At 31.0% G+C, this 2629-nt stretch overlaps 1 protein-coding gene across 1 annotated transcript; it reads right to left on the minus strand.

The window, feature by feature from the left end:
• Nucleotides 1–302: 302 nt before the first annotated feature.
• Nucleotides 303–1910, minus strand: LOC106134911 (uncharacterized). Its single transcript, XM_013335054.2, has one exon. The coding sequence runs from the start codon at nucleotides 1908–1910 to the stop codon at nucleotides 303–305; it is 1608 nt and encodes a 535-aa protein (XP_013190508.2).
• Nucleotides 1911–2629: the final 719 nt, after the last annotated feature.

Genomic DNA, 2629 nt, shown 5'->3' on the forward strand with positions numbered 1-2629 from the left:
ATTGATTAAAAATTGCTTAAGTCGAAAATTAAGAAAATGTGCACTAAAATAACCATTTGTCAAAATTTGCCTTTATTTATATTGTCTTCGTAACAATAATGGTTGTATGGTAATTCTATAAATTAATTATAAGTATGTCAATATACCTAACACAGATATTATTTAATAGACAAATACTCTAAAAAGTACATAATAACAACATTTTTATATTCACAAATACAAATAACATCTTTTTGTTTCTCACGCTATACGAAAATTGAGGACAGGACTATGACTTTTTATTTGGATCAAATACAAAAATGTTACTCTAAATGCAAATATTCAGATGGATCTTTACCATGTGACCAATCCGTGAATAAGGTTAAATACTCAAGTTCAGCCTCACCTAAAGATATTTTTTTTGTTATTGATTTTGTCATATTGGGTATTACAGTTGTTTTTAATTTTGAAACTGATGTCTTTCCTGCACTCTCTCTTCGAACTCTCTCTTTGAAGTGAGTGAATTTTGATGCAGGTGGTGCGAAAGCTCTTAGTAAGCTTCTTTTCAAATTCTCAAAAATACACAGTTCTCTGTGAGCACGTCTCGCTCGCTTGAACTTTAAACGCTCCATTTCTACAGACTGCTTCACAGCTTTCTTAATAGTATCGCTAAACAGACCATCGAATCGGTTACAATAAAACATATAAAAAGACTCGAGACTCTTCATCATAGTTGATATATCCACGTTTACTGGTTCTTCCGAGAGTACTTCTTCATATACAAATTCTAAATCTAAAGTAAGTTTGACAACTTCTGGTGCACTTGTGCACTCATAAAAAAGTCCGTTTACTATTTTGAAAAACTTATTTTTCAGATAAGCACATCTTTCCTCACTAAATTCCAAAAGAATTTCGAAAGACTTAATAGAATTTAACATACCTGCGCTCTGTTGTGCAATAATGTCTTTCAGTGACCTAATTTCTTCTTTAGAATGTTTTATAAGTGGATCGAGTAATGTTATGTATTCTAAATAATTCAATTGTTGCTTTTCAAAGAATTCAAATAACTGAATTATTTGTTGTGATTGAGTGAAATATAACGCTGGACTCACCAGGTCACTTAGACACTCTTTCCGCATTTTTTCGAATATAACGTTAAAAGACTTTTCACCACCTCCTCCAAGATCAAACCCTTTTACTTCTATTTCTATAGATTGCGCAAAATTCCTGTTACTTCCTCGCCATCCTGGAGGAGACAAATAATAAAGAAATCTTCCGTAACTTTGTTGAAGATAGTACATATAATCTAAACCAATTAGACTTGATACTATTTTAAATTGCTGATCTGCTAAGACTTTTAACTCTATTAATTTTATTTGAACTTCATGGTGTAATGAATCATATTTTTTTAATAATTCAATGGATTTGCTGTAATCTTCTAATATAAAAATATCCAAACACTTTGCTTGTTGTGTTACCATTTCTAAACCTTGTTTGTAAGAATTCATTTCATTTATATGATTTTTATCAGTATGCAAAATATCATCACGTCTATATCCAGTTTCAAGTTTTGTTCTTAACTGATTGGTTATAGCTACCTTTAAGGTTCGATATAAAGGAACATGATCAGCCAGTGATCGACCGTTGACATAATTAAAGAAATCTTTATCAATATCGGTCAACGCCTTCACTTCATTGGGTGGATCTTTGACATAAAGTCTGTTTCTGTAACCGCTTAATGCTATTTTATATTTTTGTTGCAAATTTATAGATAGTTGATGTTTATGATTATTTTTGTCTTGTTCCTTTGCATACAGCCTGTATGGTAGGTGATTCTCTTCTTTCATTATGACATTCAATTTCAATGGAAGATTTTGTGGTAAAGCATATTTTTCATACTTATACTGCGAGCATCTCTGAGTATTTTTCATCGCATTTTTAATATTAGGCAGAAATAGTGACTGTCTTATCCGAATTGTTGACGATTTAGCTGAGACTCTTGGAATTGGTACATTTATTGATAACGAATGTAAATCTTCCATTATAAATTTAATATATTTTATTTCAAAATAAATTATACTCTCAAGTTGACAATGTGACTTTTCGTAACCAACTGGTTTATTCAAACCTTGTAACTTTTTTGTATTTTCAAGATACTCTATACTAATAAGAATAAAGCTTTTTTCGAAGCAGCTGAAGCGACTTTAGATAAAATAAAGATTAAAAATAAGGTAGAAGAACAAAAGGCTACTATTTCTCGCAATAATCAGGGAACTTATCCATATCAATGTTATAAATGTGCGTTTGTTTGTCCGTCGGCTTTTGTCACATGTAAAATAAATTACAAATAATGATAGAGGTAATATTCACGCGAGTGGAGTCGCGGGCGATAGTTAGTATTCTCAACATTATTAATCTCTACCTATGCTTTATTAAGCATACAACTTAGCGACGTCATATACTTACAGGAATAAATTGTTAATTAAAGCTAGTGATGATGGTACGGCTAATTAATGTATTTGGCAATGCCTCTGAATACAGTTGGTTGGTGACAGCATCAACTTAGTCAACATTTGCTGTTTCATTAGTTCCGATCATTTAAGTAGCTTTTTTTTCAACATTTAGTCGAATAGCTTATACAGTAATTTAA

The sequence above is a fragment of the Amyelois transitella genome, chromosome 11 (assembly GCF_032362555.1).
Source record: "Amyelois transitella isolate CPQ chromosome 11, ilAmyTran1.1, whole genome shotgun sequence".
In the NCBI taxonomy this organism is placed as follows: domain Eukaryota; kingdom Metazoa; phylum Arthropoda; class Insecta; order Lepidoptera; family Pyralidae; genus Amyelois; species Amyelois transitella.

Coding starts and splice junctions, on each gene's coding strand:
- LOC106134911 (XM_013335054.2), bottom strand. CDS start 1,910: ATGAAAAATACTCAGAGATGCTCGCAGTATAAGTATGAAAAATATGCT.